This window comes from Pelophylax lessonae (assembly GCF_965119305.1).
Source record: "Pelophylax lessonae genome assembly, chromosome: 10".
Classification (NCBI taxonomy): Eukaryota; Metazoa; Chordata; class Amphibia; order Anura; family Ranidae; genus Pelophylax; species Pelophylax lessonae.
In genome coordinates, this window is record NC_138777.1 from 45,438,106 (window position 1) to 45,465,917 (window position 27,812).

The window sequence follows — 27,812 nt, forward strand, 5'->3', positions numbered from 1 at the left end:
CTGGCCCAGAGGGGCAAACAGGTGTGACAGCCAAAGTGGTTACCTGTGAACAAGATCTTGTGGACAATCTGTACAAAAAAAAAAAAAAAAGGGAAGTGCAATGTAGCTAAATAAACCTATTTAAAAAAAAACACAACTTTTTTCCTCAGAATAGGTGCAGGAACTCCTGCCTTCCGAGTCATCCCTCGACTCCGCCCCCTACCCACCTCAGAGCACCATTACTTTGTTCCACCCCCTGCCCACCTCCCAGTATCCCCAGTTTTAGAGAATACAGAACCAAGTATCATTTATTGGTGCCAAGTATTTTGTAAGGAATTTGGTCATAAGAAAGACAGTAAAATAGATCTAGCAATGATGGACACCCCAGTGACAATAGAGCCACCCGAGCAACAATGGACTCCCAAACAGCCAGCATCAATGGACTCTCCAGCAGCAAGCAACATTAGAACCCTACCTTAACAGTGGATCCCTCCCAGTAATGATTGACCCCCTGCAACATAAGGAGACCCACCCCCAGCAACAATAGACCCCCTTGCAAAAATAGATCTCCTCTAGCAACAATAGACCAGCAGCCAGCATCAGTAGACCCTTCACAGCAGTCAGCAACAATGACTCCTCCGTAAACAGTAGAGCCCTCCCAACAATGATAGACCATGAACAGAAGACCTCCCCAGCAACCAAAAGACATCCCCAGACCCCTTTCCTCCGCAAAAATAGATCCCCCTCCAGCAACAATAGATTCCCCAGCAGCCAGCATCAATAGACCCTTCAGGAACCCTTGCCAATACATACATTCAGTTCTGGAAGAGCTGGAACTGCGTTGCCCCGCCCGCGGTTCTGCTGAAAAAAAGCCCTGAAAAAAAACATAATACAACCAGGTAGCACTCAATTCCAAGGAAACATGCATCCATAACTGAATCCACAGCAATCATTGGATGTAGTCATGTGATCACGGTAACCAATCCTCCACTTCACAGAAGAATCCTGCCAGTCTCTTCCCAGTCCCTGTCAAGTGCTAGCCACTGGTGTGGCTGGCAGTGTGCCTCCTCTCTTTCTGCTCCCGTTATACACTGGGAGGGCTGTGGGAAGGTAAGCTGCACAAAAGTGTCTCAGCTGGCGCTCAGACTGTTTGGAGATGGGCTCCTATAGGCTATGTCTCGTTGTGGATTCAGTGATTGATGCATACATCCTTGGAATTATGTGAGCGCAACATAGTTGTGTTCCATCCATTTTAACAAAATGTTCATTGCAAAAGTTAAGCTTTCCTTTTCTCCACCTCTACTAGCATGTCGTTGCCTGAATTCCCTTTTTCTTGTAGCAAGACAACTTCTTACTCTCTGTGATGGCATCAATACGGTTGTAATATCCTTGCAGGGGTGGACACAGTTACAAATTTCTTGAAGGGGTAGGTGCTGGGAGGAGGCTCAGCAGGGTGCCCTGGGTCAGTTCTTACTGATGTAGCCTCCCCCCCCCCTTCCGCCCCAAACTAAAATCTAAGAAACCTTTTCCTACACAGTGGGTAAGTAGGCTCATGGGAGTCAAGTCATGTGCATCATTTTGCTAAGAGTTTTATCAATGTATGCTTGTGAAGAGGGATGGGGAAAGAAGTTCAGCACTTGCAAAGCTGATTAACGCTGCTTGGGATTTCAGTGCAGCAGATGTAGGGTGTCTGCCCACAACAGAGAGTTAGGTAACCTAACAGATCTGACAGTATGACCAAGTTTTTTTTTTGTAATGTTTTGAAAAGATAAAATTGGAAAGTGCATATATCTCCCAGACCAACTTTAAATATCTAATCCATTTAATAGTTTTGCCCTTTACAGGTGGAGGATCTACAGTTGTCAGACAGGACTGTACTACTAATTAAGCCACTGATCTGGATCAAACATGCAGCCTTAAAAACGCAACTCCATCTTAAAACACTTGTTCCGGGTCAGAGACCGATAAGGAGTGAAGCCAGGATAAAAAAAAAAAAAAGTCCCATAACCCAGGATAAGAAAAACAGTTCCATAACCTTTGTGAACCAAGTCAGCATAGGGAGCTCCCATTCCTCCATTCTCATTGGATACCCAGCAAAAAAAGGATTACAACATGGTCTGAATAACTGGCCAATACCATAACAAAATCATATACTTCAAGAGTCAAGACAAAAAAGGAAAAAGGTGGGAATTGGGTACACAGTACAGATAAACACGGCACTTACTTTCCCGCAACATGGGCATTTTCTACAAACACAAGGGCAGCTTCTAAGCCTTTTAGCTGGGCAACAGCATTGGAGTCTGTGACAAACTTCTTGATCAAGCCCAGATATTTGGACCATTCTGGACTCTTCTCATCGACGATTTTCTGATACAATTTTATCGCTTCCTCATAACCATTTAACCTGGCTTTCCATAACTGCAAAGGAGAAAAACTAATTGAGCAGAGAAAACGGGAGATATTTTGCATTATAGATAACACTTTCTGCTACAAACCATTTCATAATTTTCTAATAAAAATATACCATTACATTCTCAAGCCACCATTGTTTAAAATGAACTCCATGTAAACAGCTAGAGATAAAGTAGAAGTCCATCCTAACACTAAAATGTCTAAAGCCTCGTACACACGCATCGAAAATTCGGCCAGGAATTTTCGTCCGACGTCTGATCTGCCGATTTTCGGCTTGTTAGTATGATGCTTCCGACAACCGACTCCGACTTTTCGGCCGAAAAAAATCTGGTGTGCAGGCTATAAAATTTTTGTCCGCCGTCAAAACACGGCCGATTTTCGTGCAGTCAGTACAGATTTCGACATGGAAAAAATCTGATGAGCAAGTCTGGGCATGCTCAGAGAAGAAAAAACACAAAAAAAGCAAACCAACACATGACATCACTTCTGAAATAGAATTTTGTCGGGCGAGAAAATGTGTGCAGTCTAGGCACATTCCAACCAACAAAACACCACTCTGGACAAAAGACGGACGATCGGTCGGCCGATAATCGTTGCGTGTGTACTAGGCTTTAGTCTCCAGGCATCCACGATCTAAGACCAATGCAATACATACCTTTTCTGAAGCCGATCCAATCTGGTCTCCAGCAGCAGAAGCTCTGCAGAGGAGACAGCAGGCAACGGCTGGGAAATGAATGGGGCGTGGCATCACCCATAGTTACCATGGGGCTTACGTTGTCGGATGCCTCCTCTGCACCTGCCTTCACAGTAAAGCCGCCGCTGACAGCTCAGCATGGGACCGAACAGGGTTAAAAAAAAATGTATGTATTGCGATTTCTTCTTTACAGGGGTTAGTCTGATACCTGTAAACAGGTTTTAGTGTTGGGGTGAAATTCTACTTTAAAGTTCACACCAATGGAGGACAAGCTGTACAGTATCCTACCATCCAGATAAATCCATTAATGTGATTTACAGAGCTTTGACACAGTGCGAGTCCATTTAATTCCAGATTCAGCTTCACCAATTCCTTCATCACTGGTCTGCTAACTGGACATACGAGAACGTTTATTCTTTGGACAATAAAAAAGCTTGGCACAAAGAATGCCCAAAATGAACCAGGAAAAAAAAGCTCCCAACATCCAGCATATCTGTACAATGTGGCCGACGTTTGCATGTCACAAGACAGTTTAGAATTTGCTCCATAAGAGGGTAAGGGCATGTGAGTCGCACCGCACTCTTGTGCAAAAACACATAGGATGCGAATTCAGCCATGCAGATTGCGTGGCTGAATTTGTATCGCATTTGGACCAAAGTCACACAGGACCTTTGGTGCGCACCAGAATCAGATCACATGGAGTGTTCACGCCTATGCGATACGATTCCTGTCCAAACTGACAGTTCACACTGATACGCAAACTAATCTGGGGGTGTCGTTAACCCAGTATTGACCGTCCCAGCGTTTCGCATATGGCAGTGTGAACTGCCTGCAAGTCTGGTGCGATACAGGAACCCGCAGGGGAAGCAGGGTTCCCGCATTGCACCAATGTGAACCGGCACTAAAAGACTACTGTATTGATTTGCCTGTCTGCAATCGCTACAAATTCTCTGCTACTTTAAAGCAGAGTTTCGGCCTCAAAAGAGCCCACATCCACCCCAGTAAGAGGGCGGGCAGTGCTCCATCGTAATGTGGGTGCTGTCGGCGAGGAGGAGACACCGACTTAGGCCGAAGCCAGTTTGTATGTGCCCTCGGGAGACGTTTAACTTGCAGGCTAGTCCCTGTCCAGTGGGACTACGACGCGGCCAACCTAGCGTAGAGCTTCGGTCTGCAGGCGTGCGCTGGCCAGACAGGGGAGACCCCAAGGATCTAGATTATCCAGTTCGTCGCCCAGTCCAGCACTTGATTGTAGATCACAGGAACAAAATAAAAATGAGGGGAAAAAAAAAAAAAAAACTCCATTTAAAAAGAAAAAAAAATTGCTAGGACCAGATATCCCAGCAAGGAACAAGGTCCTTACTGCTGACTACGCAGAAAAGAAAAAAAACTGGAGTGCCTATAGCAGAGAGAGTGTATATACGCTCTGGGACGGCCCATAGGCGTAGTCAAGCTTTTTCCTGCCTAATATTCTCCTCCTGTAGGGGGGCAGTATAACCCAATGTTAACCACTTGCCGACCGCCGCACGACTATCTACGTGGGCGGTCAGCCCCTCACAGGCAAAGTGACGTAGGTCTACGTCGCTCGCCTGTGAGGGTTTAGGGAGCGAGCGCGCGCCGCCGGAGGCGCGCTCCCGCTCCCGCGTGGTCACGGACCCCCCCGCGCGCGTGACCGGCGGACCCGATCGCCGCCGGCCACTCTGCGATCGGCGGGGGAGAGGGAGATAGTCAGGCAGCTTGTGTAAACAAGCTGCCTGTCATTCTCCTCTCTGTATGAGAGCTGATCACATGGATCTACTATGTAGATCCATTGATCACTCCTCATACAGTTGAAGCCACAGCCAATCACAGTTAGAATCACGCCCCTAGGGACACACACAGCCCCTCCCTCTCAAATAAAGTTAACCCCTTCACTACCAGTGCATTTTTACAGTAACAGTGCATATGTATAGCACTGATTACTGTAGAAATGTCACTGGTAACCCCAAAAGTGTCAAAAATGTCAGTCAAGGGTCCGATCTGTCCGCCGCAATGTCGCAGTACCGCAAAAAAAATCGCAGATCGCCGCCATTACGCGTTAAAAAAAAAAACAACAAAAATGACAAAAATCTTTCCCTTTGTTAGTAAACGCAATAACTTTTGCGCAAACCAATCAAAATACGCTTTTTGCGATTTTTTTTACCAAACATAGGTAGCATAAAACAAATTGGCCGAAAATATTAAAAAATTTTGATTTTTACATTTTTTTTTGGGGGAATTTCATATAAAAAAAAGGGAAAAATATTGCTATTTTTGCAAAATTTACGCTCTTTTTTTGTTTATAGCGCGTGATCAAAAAATCGCACAGGTGATCAAATACCACCAAAAGAAAGCTCTGTTTGTGGGAAAAAAAGGACGCCAAATTCGTTTCGGTACAGCGTCGCACGACCGCGCAATTGTCCGTTAAAGTCACGCAGTGCCGAATCGCAAAATGCCCTCTGGTCGTTTAGCAGCCAAATCCTCCGGGGCTTAAGTGGTTAAGAAGAATCAGGAGTTATGTCCGTCAATGAAAGAAAGAGAAAGGTAGTTTTTAACAAAATTCAATTACTATATGACTTGTGTCACAATTGTATAGGCTACTTTTTCCCTATGAAAGTGGGAGCTAGGTAAAAGGAAACAAGTCTTCGAAATCACTTTAAAGCTGACCTCAAGGGAGGCAACTAGTGGAAGCCATTTTTTTGCTCGTTTAAATTCCCTATACCGTAGTGTGCAGCTTGAAAACGCATCAAGGAAAATGCAGATAGGGTTAAAAAAAAAAGGGGATGATCCCATCAGTCTGTTCCTTTTTGTGTTAGTGAAGAGAGGATACCAATGCATCCCTTCTACAGTGCATCAGCCTAGTGAAAACTTACAGAGAAAGTGTGCAGATCTTAAAACCTGGAATGACAGAAAAAAAAAAAAAAAAAAAAAAAAAAACAACAAGTTCTTTGACCAGGTAAAAAAACTCCTTTACACATCTCACCTCTGTCTTCAGAAGAGTGCCTAGAGATCAGAATTACTAACCAATGCACTTCTCACTGCTCTAACCAACCTTCTCTGGCAACAGAATATAAACAGAGGCCGCTTGGTTGGGAACAAACAGACCATTCCTCAGGGAGGAACATTGTACATAAGGACTTTTACTGCTTGTAAGATTGGAAGATCTTTAAAAATGGGAATACTGACGTATCAGTGAAGGGAAATCCTGTTTAAAAAAAAATTTAAAAACCCCACACAGGTCTTTTCGAAGCGCACTTCGAAATATGCATATATACATTCCCAAGAAAAGTGGGCCCTACTTAACTGCCACATATACATCCTTGACAGCATGAGTGTGTGCTGACCGCCTGCTCACTGCCAGCTATCCTAGCTGTCAAATGGCGCTGTTCCACTGCATGAAACCGAACGGTTCGGCTCGCTTTTGTGCTTTTCCACTGCTGGTACGGTGTGTAGGAACGGTTCGGTACGGTAGCGCTTTTCCACTGCATGGAACCGAACGGTACGGCTCTCAAAAACATTACCTACTCTATTGTAGTTCCAAGGAGGTACCATATCCGGTACTATTTCCCACAATCCTTTGCATGCAGTCACTACTAGCCACTGATTGGTCAGAGAATTCCACCCACCCCGTTGTTATCCCACCCACTTAACTTTAGTACTACTTTAGTGGAAAAGCAAACCATACCAAACCGTACCGTTCCAACACTGTACCATGCGGTACCAGCACTGGAAAAGCAAACCGGGCCAAGCAGGGCCGAGTAGAGCCGGTACTTGCAGTGGAAAAGTGCCAAAAGACAACTCTTGGTCACAGCTTTTGTCTGGGAGCCATCAGGATGGGCTCCCTATCACATAACAGCTCTGAGAGCAACTTACAACGGTCACATGATTGGGAAGCCATGGCACCTCTAAAGGCATTAATGGGTTTAAGTACTCTTAAGCATGCATGTTGATGTGGACCATATTTAATCAGCATCAGTCACCATTTACCTTGTGCTCACACTTCTGGTCAACAGGAAGTTTCATCCATTCGCTGTCATCCCCCATGATGATTTCCTTTTCTCAGTTTCAGTGCTTAAGTGGTGAGCTAGAACAAGATTAGCAGCAGGTTAGTTATTACAGAAATAAATCTACCAGAAAAAAAAAAAAAAAGGACCACCCCCGCTTCAACCCAAGACAGAAATCACATTAGAGGTTCAAATAGTCAACAGATCTTCACAAAACCCAGTTTTACATCCATCAATGCCCCAACAATTCCAGACTTCGTGGCTGTTTTAAGAGAGAAAATCTATCTATAATATACTCGGATCCAGGAGTAACAGACTGCCTTTATTCTGAATTACTGGTATAAGGATGGGAATGGGTAAGAGTTGCAAGTTTTCAATCAACAGAACATATCCAAAACCTCAAACTACCATTTAAAAACATTTTTAGCCAGATTTTTTTTCGGGGTTTGATTTTAAACAAACCCACAGAGGCAAACAGCATGAGGTTAGGCGGAAATAATGACCCGTTAACATGCATGGCCACATGGTGCAACTAGGTCTCATTCTAAGGTGACAAATGTGTTATATGACATACATATACAAAAAGACACTCAAGTAGGTATGCTCAACTGAAAAAGTATATGTTCTCAATCTCTACAAAATTCCTCTTTGCGGCTGTGATCCTCTTCCTGTTGCAGGGGTGTCCAAACTATGGCCCTCCAGCAGTTCAGGAACTACAATTCCCATAAGGCATTGTAAATCTCTGACATTCACAGACATTACTAGGCATGATGGGAATTGTAGTTCCTGAACAGCTGGAGGGCCATAATTTGGACATAGCTGTAAGTTAGAGGGTGGCTATGTTTATTCTACCCCCACTATTCTGTAGAACTAAGCCATCGGCACTTACTCAAAAGAAGTACTATTGGATTTGTAGTGTGCATGAAGGAGTGCATGGGGTGGTGTAGTAGTAGGAACACTACAAAAAGTCCCTAGCCCCCCTTCCCAAATAAAACGCTTTTCCTGAACCGTTGAAGTGGAGAAGCAAGTGACTGTTTAGTATGCAGAGGTGAGGCATCTTATGCACCCACCAGAAGGGGACACCGATTACCGTATGCAGCATGGGCTACAACAGTGAAATAAAGCTTCGCTATCAGTCACATGGAGGTGGCATCTGGAAAAATTTGTTTGAGCCAAAATGGTCCAAATGTTTAATCTCAATTCTGTTCAATCTAAACATATTCCAGGAGCTTCACAAAAATAAAGATATGCAAAGTCTGTGTACTTTCTAAAATAGCCATGGCTCAAGTAAAAATGCCTGTTTCTTACCAGAAGGCTGTAGAAAAGGACACTGGCTGTGTTGAAGCAAAGGTCTTAAGTCAACCCCATGTCTCTTCAAACAGCACAGCTTATGCTCTGTTTGGAGAACTTAATCTGACTCAGAGGGGGAACGTATCGCATCCCTGCAGAGAGACCACTGCTTCCACACAAGAACAGTCTCTGCAGAATGTTGGCAGAGGAAAGTCTTTTCTATGTCAGCTGTGGCTGCTTTTGTAGAAGAAAAGAGCCAAAAGTCTGCTCCCCTTTTGATGCCCCTGTAACGTAGTTAGCAAATTTAAACAGAAAACTCAATTAGGCGTCAAGGTCCCTGCGTGTACCCACACCTCAAGCACTCCATACATAGGCACTGCGGTGTGTGGGGGACTTTACTGCAGCAACATGTTCAAAAAGCCTTATGATAAAAGTTAAAATGCTTAGTAAATTATACATAAAATATGAAATTGCTTAGATAGAAAATTGCAAGGCAATATGGAAGAACCCATGATCAATACAGCATGTGTAAACATTCAATGTGTTTAGAGACCATCTCTAAACACATTGAATGGTTCAAACACACACTGGTTCAAACATCTGTCTAGCACCAAATTTGCAAAAAATAGTTAAGTCACCAAGTAAAAACCATCTATATTAGGAAGATGCAGGTTCCAGTAGGTGTCACTACGGGGGACTGCCAGTGAATTCTGAATACCGTGACCCCCACTGAGGTCACAGACGGCACTAGCCCAACAGATGTAATGGAGTATCACGTGTTCAGGCAAAAGAATGAACCGATGGGGGCTTGCATAAATGCTAGGGCTGATATTGTTAAAGCGGTTATATCCTCAAAAAAAAAAAAAAAAAAAAAAAAAAACCCTGCAGGACAAAGGCGTGAGCTAGTATGCATCGCGTACTAGCTCATTATGAAATACACCTTAGAACGAAGCCCCGACACGGTTGCCCAGACACCGCTGAGGCAGCTGACATCTTCCCTTGGGGTCTCTGCCGGGTCCAGCGGCTCCAGCGCTGCGAGTGGCCAGAGCCACGATGACGTCACTCCCACGCATGCCCACGGGAGTTCACTTTCCAGCAAGGATTTCTGAAGGTCCGCCGGACCTTTAGAGTGCATGCGCGGCACGTGTCAGCGGCTGCATGCTGGGCGAATATCTCCTAAACCGTGCAGGTTTAGGAGATATTCATTTTACCTACAGGTAAGCCTTATTATAGGCCACCACCACCGCTATCTAATGCCATAACCCTGGTATTTAACGTCAAAGTAGCAACGTAAAACTGCGGCGGGTGGGCCAGAAGTGGTTAATGTGTCCTGGTTTAAAGATTAGGTGGCAACTCTAGTCTGTAGGGTTCAATATTGAGTTGGCCCACCCTTTGCAGCTATAACCGCTTCAACTCTTCTGGGAAGGCTGTCCACAAGGTTTAGGAGTGTGTCTATGGGAATGTTCGACCATTCTTCCAGAAGCGCATTTGTGAGGTCAGGCACTGATGTTGGACGAGAAGGCCTGGCTCAAAGTCTGCGCACCAATTCATCCCAAAGGTGTTCCATCAAGTTGAGGTCAGGACATCACAAACAAGCTTCTGTAAGAATGGTCAGACATTCCCATAGACACTCCTAAACCTTGTGGACAGCTTTCCCAGAAGAGGTAAAGCTGTTCTAGCTGCAAAGGGTGGGCCAACTCAATACTGAACCCTACGGAATATAACTGGGATGCCATTAAAGTCCATGTGCGTGTAAATGCAGGTGTCCCAATACAGTGTATGTCCATAATAGTTCACAATCCTTTAGTTTGCACTGAAAACAAACATTCAATTGGCTGCCTTGAGAAAGACACTTGTCATCCATGAAGCACTAGTATGAATAACTTGGAAGCCAACAGTGCTAAATAATTCAAACAGTCCTCAAAGTCTCCCAGGTGTACAGATAAGTCTAACAGCCACAATTATCGGAAGTGTTACACCAAACGTGTTAAATATATATATATATATATATATATATATATATATATATATATATATATATATATATATATATATATATATATATATATATATATATATATATATATATATATATATATATATTCAAAAATTCACAATGCAAAAAAAAAAATCTAGCTACTCCAAGCCAACATTGGCTACCAAGGGTGTGACTGCTTGTTAACCTGCTGTCATTTACACACAGCAGAACTGGTTTATGATTGCATACTCATGTTGCATTAGCATTTAGGCAGCACTCTGAAAAACATGCTGACAAGCACTTATGAAGGGTGGATAGTAAGTAGGTAGAGGGAGCAAACCATCTATACACATCAGTCATGAGTTACAGAGATGTCAGCAGCTATAATGCAGAGATGGGAGATATCCTGCAGCCCTGGGAGACACTGAATACAAAAAGGACAATCCCTAAGACAGTCAGCACAGATATACCTAAGGATTTTCGTTTTCTCCGCCCCATACCTAATTGCTACTAACAGGTGCTTTAAAAGACACTTGCCCTACCCATACAACAAAGTGACAGTCTGTGTAAAAGAACACTATTTACCCACTGATATCTAAAGCGCCATTCACCCCAAATGTAAACATATTGCAGACTATATATCCTTAGATGTGATGGCTGCATTAGTTTTCTTTAACCACTTCCAATACAGGGCACTTTCACCCCCTTCCTGCCCAGGCCAATTTTTAGCATTCAGCGCTGTCACACTTTGAATGACAATTGCACAGTCAGGCAATGCTGTACCAAAATGAAATTTCTATCTTTTTTTCACACAAATAGAGTAGAGCTTTCTTTTGGTGGTATTTTAAACACCGCTGGTGTTTAATTTCGGTCAGTAAATTTTGTAATTAAGTAATTTTTCCCTTTCACTGATGTGCGTTGATGACTGATGCACTGTTTTTTCTTTAGTGTAATCCTTTGAGGAGAAGCCTCTGTTTGGATCTCCTCGCCATACACTGACAGTGCGAGGAGAGGAGCTCCAATAAACAGCACGTCCTCATTTACATGTGACCGGCTGTGATTGGACACAGCCAATCACATGGGTAAAAAGCCACGTCACTTGCTCTTTACCAAGATCGGCATGCGAGAGTCATTCTGGGGCGCTATAATATGACGTCCTCCCAAAACCAGAGCCGCTCCGCCTTCATTTGACGGCGGGAGACAAGTAGTTAAGCGCTCTTTCCAATATGTGGTGATCTGGCCAGTATGGCTGTTACATTTGAACAAGCCATCCTGCAGATGTAGCAGTTAGAGCAGCCATTCTCAACAAGGGTCTATGGGTTCCTCGAGGTGCACCAACTGGCCTCCCATATGATGGCGCCTGCATATTTCTGGGGCCAATACTAATTGGCAGAGCCAAGGACATGCCAATAATTTTTAGCTGTCTGTAAAGGTGGCACTATGGGCACCACCGTAACAGTGAGCTTTCTTACCAATGACCATCAATGAAGGGGGCGTTTTCACAATGACTCAAAGGAAATGATTTTACCAGGGGGATCACTGAGACCTCAACACTGATTCAAGGGGTCCCCTGAGGTAAAACAGGTTACGAAAAGGACGAATTAGAAGTTTCAGACAAACCATTTACCACCAACAGGGGAGCTTACTATACGGATACGTCACTGGAATTCAAATGGCTGTACCAGGATGATGCATGCAGCTACAGGCATCATCAAGGTGCAGATTTTTAGAGCCAGCAATTGGTTCTCTTGTAAAAAGCAATCCTAGTGGTCAACTAGCTGTTGGATTGCTTTTTTAAGCAGCAGGAGAAGAGGTTGCTGTAACTGCTTAAAGGTGTTAGCTACAGTTTAGATTCAATTTTTAGTGCTAGTTCTTCTAAGACGGGCAGTCCGATCAGGTCCACTTATCAGATTTCAGGCAGACCTGATCGGACCAACCATTGTTCTCTATGGAGCAGCAGATGTCAACTGACACCCGCCGGTATCCGATCCTGTCTGCCAAAAACAGACGGGGAATCCATTCTCCATCTGCCCGTCTGGTGGATCAGATGAAAGTCAGATGGAAACAGACGAGCAGTCCCGTTACCATCCAACTTAGAACAGCAGGGCTGTGTCCGTGCACGGACCTATAATCAACCTGCTCAGCGGGGACACAGCAGAGAGAGCCCTCGCTGCGCAGGCGGATGCGTATTACGGGCTTTGCCCCATGTGAAAGGGCCGCAATACCTTACACCTGTACAGGGTCATGTTTACCTACATAGGGATGCAGTGGTGTTTCATGCATTCCCATGCAGGAAGTCCCATTGATTTCTATTGGGACAAAGCCGCTGTGTCCTGATATGGAATACGTGTAGGTAAGTGTTCCTAACTCACACTGGGTTTAATACCATTTTAGTTTGGCAGCTCTCCCCTGCCACTACTTCCAGTTGCAGCCAGCACCAGAATCCCCAGTATTGTCACTGCTCCCATTAACAGAATTCCCAGTCTTGTCTGGTGTTAGATGCTGCATGCAAAGGAGTGGTTGGGAAATGCTGGCAGGGTGAATTAGTTAGAAAAAATAAATAAATAAATAAAAAAAAATAACACACAAACAACCATGGCAGGGGTTCTAATCATTCCTTACCCTTTATACAAAACATATATGTGATTTTTGTTTTACCGTAAAATTAATTTCTCTGATGTTCATTGACGGACACAGCTCTTGATCTTAACCTTTGGGTTATACTGCCCCCTACAGGAGTAGGACACCATGCAGAAAAAAGCTTGACTAAGCCTATGGGCAGTCCCAGGGGGTATACGCCCACTCTTGGCTATAGGCACTCCGTTTTCTTACAAGCAGTGTTGAAGAAATCAAACTCCAGAGGGGTGGGTGCTGTGTCCGTTAATGAACATCAGAGAAATGGATTTTACAGTAAGACAAATATCAAATTTTTTTAACGTTCATTGACGGACACAGCTCCTGATCTTCTTAAAGCGGTTGTAAACCCTATAAAAAAAAAAAATAAAAAAAAAAACCTGCAAGACAAAGGCATAATGAGCTAGTATGCATCGCATGGAATAGGGAGAAACAAAGCCGCTCAGGTGTGTCAACTTGACCTGGTGCTGGTAAGACCCGTCATCCGGAAGTTTGCAAGTAAAGGTAGAAAACCGCACTCAGGTAGATGAAAGCAAATAAAGTGGTTTATTCTTCAAATAGATAAATGAACAGACAGTGGAACAGGGAACAGATGTCCAGGTTAACGCGTTTCACGGCTCACATGGCCGCTTACTCATAACCGTAGAGTACTACGGTTATGAGTAAGCGGCCATGTGAGCCGTGAAACACGTTAACCTAGACATCTGTTCCCTGTTCCACTGTCTGTTCATTTATCTATTTGAAGAATAAACCACTTTATTTGCTTTCATCTGCTTTCATCTACCTGAGTGCGGTTTTCTACCTTTACTAGTATGCATCGCATACTAGCCCATTATGTGTAACTTACCTTAAAACGAAGCCCCGACACGGACCCCCGGACATCGATGCGGGCGCTGCCATGATCCCTCGTCGTCTCTTCCGGGTTCGGCGGCTCGGGCGCGCTGATTGGCCAGAAGAGACGGCTCCGGCGCGATGATTGGCCGGAGCCGCGATGACGTCACTCCCGCGCATGCGCGCGGGAGTGATTTTTCCGGCAAGCTCCCAGCAACTTAATTGAAGGTCCCCCCGGACCTTCAGAGCGCATGCGCCGCTCGCGCGAGCATGCACTGTAAATATCTCCTAAACCGTGCCGGTTTAGGAGATATTATTTGTGCCTACAGGTAAGCCTTATTATAGGCTTACCTGTAGGTAAAAGTGAAAAAAGTGGGATACTACCGCTTTAACCATTGGGACGTCCCAAAGCAGTGTTCAACATGAGGGGTGAGAGCAGCAGAAAAAAAATTCCCCAACGCTAAACCATAGGAAACCAGGTAACCTGGAGCTCACAAGAAAAAAAAAAAAAAAAAAAACACCCTCAAGGAGGACCAGGTCTTCTAAACAGCAACCTGCAAAACCTTGCGGCTAGAGGAAACATCCGAAGATGCCAACACATCCACTTTAGAAAATTGAACATGTGCACAGACGACCAGGTGCCGCCTTGCAAACCTGCATCACCGACGCCTGATGACTGAAGGCCTAGGAGGCACTAAGCGCCCTAGTAGAATGCGCCGTAACAGGGAAAGGAGAAACCTAACCCTAATTGAATAGGCTTGAAAAAAACATCTGTCTAAGCCATCTGGAAATGTTCGCAGCAGAAGCGAACAACCCCTTCCGAGGTATGTCCGTGAGCACAAATAGTGAGTCTGACTTCCTAAAAGGTTCCGTAGCCGCCAGGTACACCCCAATTCCCCAAACCATATCCAAAGAATGCAAAGCAATTTCCCTAGGATGTTTTGGCCTGGGACACAGGGAAGGTAAAACAATGTCTTCATTCAAATGAAAATCAGAGACAACCTTTGGAAGGAACGACAGAGGGGGGTGAAGAACCACCTTATCTTGGTGAACCACCAAGTAAGGTGAATGAAATGACAATGCCGCCAGTTCTGACACCCTTTGCGCAGACATCAGACAATACTGACCCCACGGGGCCACCAGCGCAGCACGTCTGTGGCATCTACCAGAGGGTCCCTGAAACCATGCCACAAACCTTGGCACCTTCCTGTTGAGATGAGAGGCCAAAAGGTCCACCTTGGGAGTACCCCACCGGATGCACAACTGAGGAAACCCTTCCAGATTAAGTGACCATTACCCCTGGTCCAAGGCCTTTTGACAGTTAATTCAATTGCCAATTTTTCACCCCTGGAATGTGTACAGCAGAGATGGTTGGAACTAAACAATCTGCCCACTTTAGAATGCCGGCTACTTCCCGAGCCGCCAGGACACTTATACCCCCTTGCTGATTGACATAGGCCACAGCCGTGGCATTGTCTGGTTGAATTCACACCAGACACCCCTGAAGACGATTCGCCCAATGATCCAGACAAAGTCTGATAGCTTGGAGCTCCAGTACATTGAATCGGCAGTCTGGACTCTTCCCCGTGTCCAGACCCCGTGAGCAGAATTTTTCTTGAGGACGCCTCCCCACCCTGACAGGCTGGCATCCGTGGTGACCACTGTCCAGTACGGGGGGGGGGGAAATCCTGGCGAAATGTCAAGAACGAAGCCACCAGATCAGGGACCCTCTCGTACCCTGGCTCAGATGGTCTATAGAATGGATTCTTGTACCATTTGACCAGAGAGATCTTGTGTGGAACCGTGCAAAATGAAATAGTCTCGAAGGTAGACACCATCAGGCCCAGCAACCGTATGCAAGGCCAAAGGGATGATTCGTCATGGACAGCAGAAGTTGAATTGCTTCCTGCATTTTCTGGAAGTATTCCAGAGAAAGAAACTCTGGCTAAGGCCAAGTCCGGAGCCAGACCCAGATCGTCCAGATTTATGGACGGAACCAGGGCAGACTTCTGAAGGTTTAGAATCCAACCAAACTCTTGAGTTCACAGAGTAATCTACAAGTGGTCCACCAGAGCAGTAGGAGACTCCGCTCGCAGAAGAATGTCCAGATATCCCATACCCCAGTACTGCAATCCCCCGCTGACGCAACAATGCCAGCACCGGGGCCAACACTTTTGTGAAGAACGGAGGAGCGGAAGCAAGACCAAAAGGGTAATGCCACAAATTGATCATGCTCCTTTTCCATGGCAAGGCGAAGGAAGCGCTGGCGAACAACACATATTGGAATGCGATTGCAAGCGTCCTTGATGTTGATAGAAGCAAGAAGATCCCCCGGATGCAAGGATGCCACTAAAGTGCGAATAGACTCCATCTGGAACTTACGCACCCACACAAGCAGTTTAGCGCTGTGAGGTCCAAAATTGGACGCACCTTGCCCTCTTTCCCAGGGACTGTAAACAGGTTTGAATAAAACCCCTGAAAACATTCCAAAGTCGGAACCATCACCCCTTGGCATAGCAAGTCTTCCAATGCCCCAAAGGACTCCGTAAGCAGCCTGTGGACAGATGCAAATTGGAGGGGAAAAACATTTGCTGAGGGCAAGATCGAAACTATCTTGCTGCCGAACCTTATGACTTTGTGGACCCACTTGTCCTGGACAAGGGAGGTACACAGGTCCAGAAAGGAGCAAAGACATCCCCCCCACCCCACATATGGGTTAGGGTGCCTCCTTATGCTGAGGGAGCCTTGTCCGCAGGTCAGGAGCAGCCCGCTCTCAGCTTGCCAGACCAGGTTTGTTTGGATTTTCCGGAGGCAGCCCTGAATAGTTTTAATCCCTTGTCTTGAGACCCTGCAAGACAAAAAAAAAAAAAAAAAAAAAAAAAAAAACTTCTGGGCCGAGAAGGATGGACCACATCTATGACGGGGCTCCTTGCCCTGACTCTCTCCTGCAGAAGAAAGGTATTCTTCCCCCGTGAGACCCTTAATTAGGTCATCCAGTGAAGCTCCAAACAGACAATTGCATAGGAATGGGAGATCAGATAAGGCCTTCCAAGAAGACTGGTCCGCAAACCAGCATTTAAGCCAAACATGCCTAAGGACCACTGCCGAGACAGACAGCCTCACAATCAGAGGAGCTGCATCCAAAGAGGCATCACAGACAAACTGCAGCCCTTGGACTAACTGGTCCGTCAGCTCAGCGAAGGCAGGGGGAAGCTGCTCCCCCTCCAGGTCCTGGCGTTAAAGCTTGGCCAACATGGTCAGAGTTTGCCACACCAGGGCAATAGTAAACACCAGCCTAAGTGCCAAACTAGCCCCAGTAGACACATGGCGTGCCACAGCCTCCACTTTCCTCTCAACCAGGTCCTTAAAGGTCAGGGGACTCCTCAACCGGAATCATGGTTACCTTGTTTAACCTAGAAACAGGAGAGTCCACCACAGGTGGGACAGTCTACTTTTTAAGCAGGGAGTCCTCCAAAGGGTACCGCATACAAAACTTTTAGGGACCACAAGGGGGCGTTTTGGACAACCCCACTGTTTAGCAACAATTTTGTCAAAGTAAGCGTGAAAGGGGAACATCCTTGCCGCTCTGGGGGGGGCTTATGAATGCCAAAAGAAAACAACACCTCTGATGCGGCATCATCCGCATCCTCCATTTTAAAGTCTCACGCACAGATACAATCACTGCGGCTACAGGAGCAGAGGAATCATCCTCACTTTCTGAGAAATCAGGATGCGTGGACACAGACCCAGCAGGGTGACTCGCATCTGCGGCGGCCAAATCAGATTCAGGATCTGATGAGAAAGATCAGGCAGGTGAAGGCGGGAAGATGTTTTTTTGCTAGCCCGTTTCCCCAGGACCAAATCCACCTTGGAAACGAAAGGCTAAGGACCGCAGTCCGTGCAGTAAGGTATTGTTGGACTCCGAGGGTCTGGCAGCCTCCGAGAGGAGATCAGGTAGGGAAATGTGCTCAAGGGACTCCATGAGTGAAAAAGGGGGACCAAAAAAAAGTGTAAAAACACTGCTAGGGATACCCCTACCGTGCTGGCAGCACTACAGGTCGCCAGGCACTGAGCACCAACTGATCCTGATGAGGAGCGAAGTGTCCGCAGGGACCACCGAGAGAGGGGGGAGGGGCCCACTTCCACCCGAAAACCCACTAGGAAGAGGAGGGGGGGGGCAGCTACTTACTGTACCAGGAACAGGGTGGGCACTGCTCCAGACAGAACCTCCTCTCCATCAAAATGGGGGGCTGTCAGCCGGGAGGAACGCTGCGACTCAGGTCGAGGCCAGGTCGTATGCGAACTCGCGAGGCGTTTTAACTCGCAGGCCAGCCCCCCTCTCTCGACTTGTGTCACGGCTGACCTAGCATGGAGCTGAGGCCTGCACACGCTCGCTGGCCAGACTGGGGTGACCACTCGATTTAAAAAAAATAAATATCCAGCCCAGCAGTTGATTGTAGTGCCTAGAGCTGAGAGTGGGAAAATACTCCCTGGGACTGCCCCATAGGCGTAGTCAAGCTTTTTTCTGCCTTGAGTCCTACTCCTGTATGGGGGCAGTATAACCCAATGGTTAAGAAGGTCAGGAGCTGTGTCCGTTAATAAGCGACAGAGAAATTTTGATTTTGGATTTAAGTTTTTTGGATGAAAAAGCAGTGATGTTCTTTTCGAATGGTTGAAGTTTTCTTCATTAGCTCAACAAACCTGTATGTTTAGAGACTGTGCTGGACTGCTTAAAAACTGTAGTTGATCAAATATTCACTGCTAAAAAAAAAAAAAAAAAGACACTTTGAAAACATCAGATCTCAATGGCGAAAACATATCATGCTGGATATCTACACTGAAATGGACTGGGTAATGTGTTAGGAACGAAAGAATGCCACATCATTTCATGGAAATGAAAATTAAAATACAAAGGGCTGATGTCAAAAAGACAACCCGAAAAATCAAGTGAAAAAAATCGATGCAGCAGGCAAGTCCATTTTGCTGAAATTTAATTGCAGCAACTCAAAATGTAGTAGTTTGTATGCATGCCTGACAACAATCGGGGCATGCTCCTAATGAGAAGACTGATTGTGTGCTGGGGTATTTCCTCCCAGATCTGGACCAGGACATCACAGAACTCCTGAACAGACTGAGGAGCAACCTGGTGGCGTCAGATGGGCCAAAACAAAGTCCCTAAGGTGTTCTATTGGATTTAGATCAGATGAGCATGGGGGCCAAGCAATGGTATCAATTCCTTCATCCTCCAGGAACTGGCTGCATACTCTCACCACATAAGGCCGGTATTGTCATGCACCAGCATAGGGTCTGATAAATGGGTCCAAAGATTTAACCCCAATACCGAATGGCAGCCAGGGTGACATTGTTTAGCCTGTAGAGGTCTGTGTGTCCCTCCATGGATATGCCTCCCCAGACCATCACTGACATACCACCAAACCAGCTGCCCGTAGCATTGTTCAGCATGACCGAACGCTCTCCACAGCTTCTCCAGACCCTTTCACATCTTTACAGATGAGAGCAGGTTCACCCTGAGTACTTGTGACAAAGCACAGGGCACCAGTGGCAGACCTGCCAATTCTGGTGTTCCATGGCAAATGGCAATTAAGCTCCATGTTGCCAGGCAGTGAGCACAGGGCCCACTAGAGGAAGTTGGGCCCTTAGGCCACTCTCATAAAGTCAGTTTAATTGTCTGGTGAGAGACAGTCACACCAGTGGCCTCCTGGAGGTCATTTTGTAGGGCTCTGGCAGTGCTCATCCTGTTCCTCCATGCACCAAAGAGCAGATACCTGTCCTGCTGACGGGTAAGGACCTTTTTTGGCCCTGTCCAGCTTTCCTAGAGTAACTGCCTGTCTCCTGGAATCTCCTCGATACTCTTGAGACTGTTCTGGAAGACACAGCAAACCTTCTGGCAATGGCACGTATTGATGTGCCATCCTGGAGGATTTGGAATGCCTGTGCAACCGCTATAGGGTCCAAGTATTGTCTCAAAGTACCAGTAGTGACACTGACCATAGCCAAATGCAAAACTAGTGAAAAAAAGTCAGAAAAGAGGAGTGGGGGGGGAAAAAAATTTCAGTGGCCTCCACCTGTAAAATCATTCTGTTTTGGAGGTCACCTCATTGCTGCCCATCTAGTGCCCCCAAGTGTTCATTTCATGAACACCAAATGCAGCTGAAATTAACAACCCCCTCTGCTACTTAACTGACCAGATCAACATCCCACATCGACTATCGCTCAGCCCTAAATCACAGTAAATAAATTACACTAAAAAAATATAATACAATAAAATCACATATGTGCCATAATGTGCAATGTCGTGCCCAATAAGTCCAAGTAAAAAGTTCATAAGTGACTTTGGTGCATAAATGAAAACTTCAGTGCCAAGTTGGGGAAAGTGCAGCTGCTAGTGCTGGATCCTCCAGTAGTCAAACTGCTGGTACTTGTAGTGTGGGCCTTATGGAATAAAGGGGGTACGCACTCACCAGAAGTAGTGGGTCTTAGTTACCGTACGGTAAGAAGACCTAAAGGGCTTTGTGGCCTCCTGGGTCAAGATAGTAACTGCTGGGCTTTGTAGTCCCCTACGATCCGGGGTCCCTCACCTTTTCTTTTAAGGTCCTAACAGAGTTTCTCTCTCAGATTCCCTTCTAAGAAAAGGTGATGGACCCCGGATCGTAGGGGACTACAAAGCCCAGCAGTTACCATCTTGGCCCAGGAGGCCACAAAGCCCTTTAGGTCTTCTTACCGTAGGGTAACTAAGACCCACTACTTCTGGTGAGTGTGTACCCCCTTTATTCCATAAGGCCCACACTACAAGTACCAGCAGTTGGACTACTGGAGGATCCAGCACTAGCAGCTGCACTTTCCCCAACTTGGCACTGAAGTTTTCATTTATGCACCAAAGTCACTTATGAACTTTTTACTTGGACTTATTGGGCACGACATTGCACATTATGGCACATATGTGATTTTATTGTATTATATTTTTTAGTGTAATTTATTTACTGTGATTTATATTTGATACACTTATCACCCAGATACAAGCCACACATTTTAATAAGTATATTTATTGCCACTTTGACCTATCCCTATTGTTATCCAGGCTATTGACTAGCAATTGCCCATTCCCGGTTAATACTAACAAGCGCTATACAAACTCCAGCTACATGGTATACTTACCTGCTCTGTGGAATAGTTTTGCACAGATCAGCCCTGAGCCTCCTCTTCTCGGATGCCCTGCTGGTGCTCTTGGCTCCTCCTCTCCCAGGGAGTGCCTCCATAGCAAGCTGCTTGCTCTGGGGCGAGCTCGCCCGACCCAGCTTTATGTTGTCCACTAGCTGATTGACAGCAGATTGACCCCACTGAGCTATTGTATTCTGACAGCAGGGAGACTTCCCCACTGTCGACATACACCGATTAGCACTGGTGGCTATAGCCTCTGTACAACTCCCTGCCCATAGATGGATTCAAATTTGGCAAGTTGCTATTGAACCAAATTTGATCCATGTATAGCTGGTTTCACACAGGCTGTCCAATCAGGTCCGCCCGCCAGTTTTTTAGGAGGACCCGTTTGGACCATCCATAACTATGGAGCGGCAGATGTCCCGACACCCGCTAGTATCCAATCCCGTTTGCAAAAAACAGTAGATCGGATGGAAACTGGTCCGTTTTTATCTGACAGCCCCATAGAGAGAACAGGGGGCTGTGTCAATGTCCTCCCTCCATAGCAGAGCGGACACTGACCTGTCATCTGCCTCTGCTGAGCAGGCAGATGCTGACAATGGAGAATGCCCGTGTGAAATCAGCCTTAGTGAGGGAAAATGCTGCAGAGAACATTCCCGTACCTGGCTAAACAGAACTGTACTGTGTGGCAGAGCTTTGCAATCTCTAGACTGGATGAGCAACAAAAAAAAAAAAAAAAAAGCAAACAGGTTATACTTACCTGCTCTGTGCAATGGTTTTGCACAGAACATCCCCAATACTCCTTTTCTGGGGTCCCCCAGTGGAGCTCCAGGCCCCTCACTGGTGAGTGCCCACATGGAAAGTCATTCAATGGGGGCACCCATGCATGCTCACTCCTGAACCGCCCAGTCTGCTTCTATTGACAGACCAGACGACTTTGCCCCACCCCCCTCGTCATAGCATTTGATTTAAATCAAGGGGAGCAAATGGCGGCCACTGCTATCAATCTGGCCAATGAGGAGGGGGACAGCGGAGAAAGCCACTGCTTTCAAGCACGTCGTTGGATTGGATCTGGCTCAGGAAAGAATGAGGAGGGAGCATCTGCAGAACAGAAAGTTTTTTTAACTCAATGCATAGAATGCCATTACCAGCAGTTCTGTGTGATCCGGTGGCGCTCCTCTAATCCCCGTTCACTGGTGAGGGTGCACTGATGGGCACTGGTGAGGTATGGAACCAGAGACCTTGACCATCTCAGTCAAAAGCAGGCCCATACGTCCCATTGAAATACTAATAAGTTGGTCATTTATTTTAAAAACTTTTTTTTTTTTTTGCACTACAAATAAGATGTGAAGTGTGCATTGGAATTTATTCTTCACAAAACTAGTCTCCACCCCACCCCCCCCCCCCCCCCAAAGTCTGAGGGACAGTGAACTGGCTCCCTGATTAAAAAGTTTGAGGACCCCTGCTTCAGAACCACTCTAAATGCTGAGCATGAGGCAGATTGCAAAATCTTCATAATTACCAAAATAAAAAAAAAAAAAAAGCTATAAGGCTAACCCAAGCAACCCAGTTTATTTATAAAGCTGTTGGCTGATTTAAAGAAGATTGTACAATGAGATTTTAAGGGGTTTGATCACTATTGGAATAAGTGAAGGTTCTATAAATGCTGAAACTTATAGTTCTTAGCTATGCCAATACTCCTAGGAAAACCGACCTCCGGTGAGATCTGATAGTACAGCCAGGCACATCACAACTATCAGAAGTCTGCATTGTCATCCTTGCAAGTACTGAATCTGCTGAACATAACCTGACCGCCAGGAGAAATGAAAGTCTGCATAGAAATGTGATGGATCGGAGTTTGTGGTTGCAGTCAATGTTACATTCCGGATACATTTCCTTCTCTATCTGACGACTAATGAAGAGGAATAGATGGCAGCCCACCCATCATCTCAGCTCTGCACACAGGACTATGGCAGAATGTCATCTGACAGAAATACATCCCATGGATTTGGAGGGCACAAGGGGGGTTTGTAGCAGCAGTGATCAATAAGACACACACACTGCACACAGAGACAGAGACACACACACTGCACACAGAGACAGAGACACACACACTGCACACAGAGACACACACACTGCACACAGAGACACACACACTGCACACAGAGACACACACACTGCAGAGACACACACACACAGAGACACACACACACAGAGACACACACACACAGAGACACACACACACAGAGACACACACACACAGAGACACACACACACAGAGACACACACACACAGAGACACACACACACAGAGACACACACAGACAGACACACACACACAGAGACACACACACACAGACACACACACACAGACACACACACACAGAGACACACACACAGAGACACACACACACAGAGACACACACACACTGCACACAGAGACAGAGACACACACACACTGCACACAGAGAGACACACACACTGCACACAGAGAGACACACACACTGCACACACACACTGCACACTGCACACACACACTGCACACAGAGACACACACACTGCACACAGAGAGACACACACACACACTGCACACACACTCACAGAGACACACACACACACTGCACACACACACACTCACAGAGACAAACACACATTGCACACAGACACACACACTGCACACAGAGAGACACACACACTGCACACAGAGAGACACACACACTGCACACAGAGAGACACACACACTGCACACAGAGAGACACACACACTGCACACAGAGAGACACACACACTGCACACAGAGAGACACACACACTGCACACAGAGAGACACACACACTGCACACAGAGAGACACACACACTGCACACAGAGAGACACACACACTGCACACAGAGAGACACACACACTGCACACAGAGAGACACACTGCACACAGAGAGACACACTGCACACAGAGAGACACACTGCACACAGAGAGACACACACTGCACACAGAGAGACACACACTGCACACAGAGAGACACACACTGCACACAGAGAGACACACACTGCACACAGAGAGACACACACTGCACACAGAGAGACACACACTGCACACAGAGAGACACACACTGCACACAGAGAGACACACACTGCACACAGAGAGACACACACTGCACACAGAGAGACACACACTGCACACAGAGAGACACACACACACACACACACACACACACACACACACACTGCACACACACTCACAGAGACACACACACACTGCACACACACACACTCACAGAGACAAACACACATTGCACACAGACACACACACACTGCACACAGAGACAGAGACACACACTGCACACAGACACACACACACACACACACACTGCACACACAGACATCTCTGGATGAAGGCCCCTTGTCTCATTACCAATCCGCCCCCCCCCCCCCCATAATCCCGCACAGCTCGCCCGATCAGAGCGATACCTGTAGGTAGGCGGGCGGGGAGGCCCTGGAAGCCCAGCTGTCACAATAGACTCGGCCGCATCCTCCGAGAGATCGCAGCTCTGAAACCACACCGGCGCAGCCAATGATGTCACGGCAAAAACCCGCAGCCCGCCCCTTCCGCAGCCACAGGCCAATGAGAGCCGCCGGACATCAGCATGAAGCCCACCCGGAGTGGGTACCCAGTCCCCGGTGAGCGGCCATTCACAGCGCTGGACCGCAGATATCCTACCAGCCCCGCCCACTAGTGGAGATGGCAACACATCGCTAGGCGACACACCCACCGCCCGGACACACCCACCTAACAAAAGCAGCACATGACCCCATCCACTCATCACTGCAGAGATCTGGAAGCTGCACATTTCCCATGGCAACGCCAGTCATTGTTCCACTACAATTTAAAAGGCAGCATGTGACATTGGAGCAGATACATCACCTGGGCCGTGCATCCCCCAAAAAGCTGACTACATACCATACAACCGCACTGTAACAAGCTTGAAGGAGGTTGTACAATCTACTATGTAGAGCAAGTGCCTGTCTTGATTGGATACAAGTGTGATTGGGTAAATGCAAGAAAAAAAAGTATGTTTTTTCAGATAAGAAAAAAAAAAAAAATCGTACTGCCCCCATATGGCTGCAGCACTGATCCAAGCTGCATCTGTTGTCTGCCACCTGAAAGACCGAAATAAGCTTAATTTAAAGCGGAGTTCCACCCAAAAGTGGAACTTCCGCTTTAGGGAGTCCTGACCCCCTGACATGCCACATTTGGCATGTCATTTTTTTTGGGGGGGGGGGGGGGAGCGGGTACCTAGTTTTGACAGGTACCCACTTCTGCTCGGAGCGCCGCGGCGCCCTGAACGGAGGTTCTCCTCTCCCCCTCCCTCCCTGCAATCTTCTGGGACATGTCAGAGGTCCCAGAAGACTGCCGGCCAATCAACTCGCGCATGCGCAGTGGGTAACCGGCTGTGAAGCCGCAAACTGTCACAGCCGGGTGCCCACAGCAGTGATGCCGGCGCCGAGGGAGAGGATCGAGGCTTCGGGCAGCCGCATCGTTGGACAGGTGAGTGAATGGCTGGAACTCCGCTTTAAGGGCTCTTTCACACGGGCGGTCCGACCAGATCCGCCTGTCAGTTTTTTAGGTGGATCTGATCGGATGCCCCATTCAGCCCTATGGAGCAGCGGATGTCAGCGGTGACATGTCCGCTGACACCTGCATCCGATCCTGTCCGTGAAATCCAGACGGATGGGAACCCTATTTTCCATCGGTCCTGGGGATCGGATGAGAGCGGACAGGCTGTCCGCTCTCATCCGATTCCCCATAGAAAGCAGCAGGGGCTGCGACACCTCCCTCTCTCTCCGCACTGCAAGTGGAGACGGAGCTGTCATCCGCCGACTCAGCGGGGATCGCGGATCGATCCAGCACGGATCCGCCTACGGAGGCGGACCGTGTGAAAGAGCCCTTAGGGCTCTTTCACACGGGCGCTCCGTATGTCCACAAATCATCCTATTTTTTTGCAGATGATTTGTGGACATAATGTAAGTCAATGGCATTGCGGATGTCAGCGGAATACCATCCGCTGACATCCGATTTTCTTCCTTTCAGTTCTGTTCCGTTTTTTGGAATGGAACAGAACCCCATTTTTTCATCCGTTCAAAAAACAGAAAGGAAGGAAAAATCAGATGTCAGCGGTGTCATCCGCTGACATCCGCAATGCCCATAGACTTACATTATGTCCGTATATCATCCACAAACGGATGGGATGATATGCGGCGGACATACGGAGCGGATGACACAAATGTCATCCGCTCCATGAAAAAAAAAAGTCCCGCAGCGGAGAAGAATTATACTTACCTGCTCTGTGCAAAATGATTGAACAGAGCAGCCCCGATCCTTTTCTGGGATGCACTGCTGACACTCCGGGGCCCTCAGGTGCCCCCACAGAAAGCCTTCCATGGGTGCACCCATGCAGGCTTGTTCCCGAGATCCCCTGCTGCATCCATTGACAGACAGCGGTACTCTGGTCCACCCCCCACATCACTGGATTTGATTGTCAGCAGCGGGAGCCAATGGCTCCTGCTGCTATCAATCTGTCCAATGAGTAGAGAGAGCAGCTAGAGCCCCTGCACTCATGCACATTGCTGGATCGGACTCGTGAGAAAAAGGGGAACCTGCACTACAGAAGGTTTTTCACCTTAAGGCATTAACACCACTTTATGGCCATGTGAAGGAGGCCTAAAAGCAAAGCAACACGCTAGAATAGAATATTTCTTGCTCTAGAAGCTCCCCTGCATCAAACATGTTATACTTGCCTGCCCTGCGTAATGTATTTGCACAGAGCAGCCCTGATCCTCCTTTTCTCGAGTCCCACTTCTGTGCTCCTGGCCCCTCCCTCCTGTTGAGTGCCCCTACAGAAAGCAGCTTGCTATAGGGGCACCGGAGCCGAGGCACAGTTCCCTGTGTCCAATTAGACACAGAGCTGTGTCCAGGCCCTGCCACTTTCTCACCTCATTAGCTGACTGACTGACAGCATCAGGAGCCAAATGGCACCGTGCTGCTGTCTCAGCCAATAAGAAGTCGAGTCCCAGGCAGCCGAGACACTCCTGCAACATCGCTGGATGTAGATGGACCTCAGGTAAGTATTAGAGGGGCTAAGGGAGACTGCTTCACACAAGACTTTTTATCCTAACCCCTTGGAGCCAACGGGTGTTGCATGCTGGGAGGCAGGGCTGAAGGTTATGTGTCCACTGTGATTGGATGTCACATGATCGGAAATCTTTTCTGAAAGTAGTGAGTACAGCTTGTATAACAGTGTAAATTTGCTGTCCCCTTAAAATAACTCAAACACAGCCATTAAGGTCTAAACCACTGGCAACAAAAGTGAAGACACCACTAAGTGAAAAGGTCCAAATTGGGCCCAATTAGCCATTTTCCTTTCCTGTGTCATGTGACTTGTTAGTGTTACAAGGTCTCAGGTGTGTTAAATTTGGTGTTTATCGCACTCACTCCCTCATACTGGTCACTGGAAGTCTAACATGGCACCTCAAGGCAAAGAACACCAATCTGAAAAAAGAAATGATGCTCTACATAAAGATGGCCTAGGCTATAAGAAGATTACCAAGACCCTGAAACTGAGCTGCTACACGGTGGCCAAGACCATACAGCGGTTTAACAGGACAGGTTCCACTCAGAACAGGCCTCGCCATGGTGGACCAAAGGAATAGTGCACATGCTCAGCGTCATATCCAGAGGTTGTCTTTGGGAAATAGACGTACAAGTGCTGCCAGCATTGCTGCAAAAGCCTATCAGTGGTCAGA

General features: G+C 46.9%; 1 protein-coding gene across 1 annotated transcript in view; it reads right to left on the reverse strand.

Moving 5' to 3' along the window:
- Positions 1-27,812, reverse strand: part of CKAP5 (cytoskeleton associated protein 5) — a 112,671-nt gene that overhangs the window by 72,363 nt on the left and 12,496 nt on the right. The window contains exons 2-3 of the mRNA XM_082271147.1: positions 7,088-7,184; positions 2,204-2,397 (exon numbers count right to left, since the gene is read on the reverse strand). Of these exons, the coding sequence (XP_082127273.1) occupies positions 2,204-2,397; positions 7,088-7,144 (251 nt within the window). The 5' untranslated portion in view covers positions 7,145-7,184. The remainder of the gene's footprint in view (positions 1-2,203; positions 2,398-7,087; positions 7,185-27,812) is intronic.